Source organism: Mesitornis unicolor, unplaced genomic scaffold, assembly GCF_000695765.1.
Source record: "Mesitornis unicolor isolate BGI_N332 unplaced genomic scaffold, ASM69576v1 scaffold41323, whole genome shotgun sequence".
Classification (NCBI taxonomy): Eukaryota; Metazoa; Chordata; class Aves; order Mesitornithiformes; family Mesitornithidae; genus Mesitornis; species Mesitornis unicolor.
The window spans coordinates 12,676-12,896 of record NW_010174706.1 but is presented as its reverse complement, the minus strand read 5'-3'; the positions used below and the strand labels follow the sequence as shown (position 1 = coordinate 12,896).

At 62.4% G+C, this 221-nt stretch overlaps 1 protein-coding gene across 1 annotated transcript in view; it reads left to right on the top strand.

Moving 5' to 3' along the window:
* Positions 1 to 5: 5 nt before the first annotated feature.
* The window catches only part of PFKL (phosphofructokinase, liver), a gene marked incomplete at its 5' end in the record, with an annotated part of 4,759 nt that continues 4,543 nt past the window's right edge, over positions 6 to 221 (top strand). The window contains 2 exon segments of the mRNA XM_010181137.1: positions 6 to 20; positions 120 to 197. Coding sequence (XP_010179439.1) covers positions 6 to 20; positions 120 to 197 — 93 coding nt within the window.

Here is a 221-nt window from a genome sequence, read left to right as displayed (position 1 = left end):
AGGTCTTCCTCATTTATGAGGTTGGGATCCACCACACCCTGCTCCTCGCCACGGGTAGGGGGGAACCACCCCCCCATGTGCTGGGGCATCCCTTACCTCTGTCCCCCACTCCTCCGCAGGGCTACGAGGGGCTGGTGGAGGGGGGAGACAACATCAAGCAAGCCAACTGGCTCAGCGTCTCCAACATCATCCAGCTGGTGAGGCTCACCGGTGGGACCTCA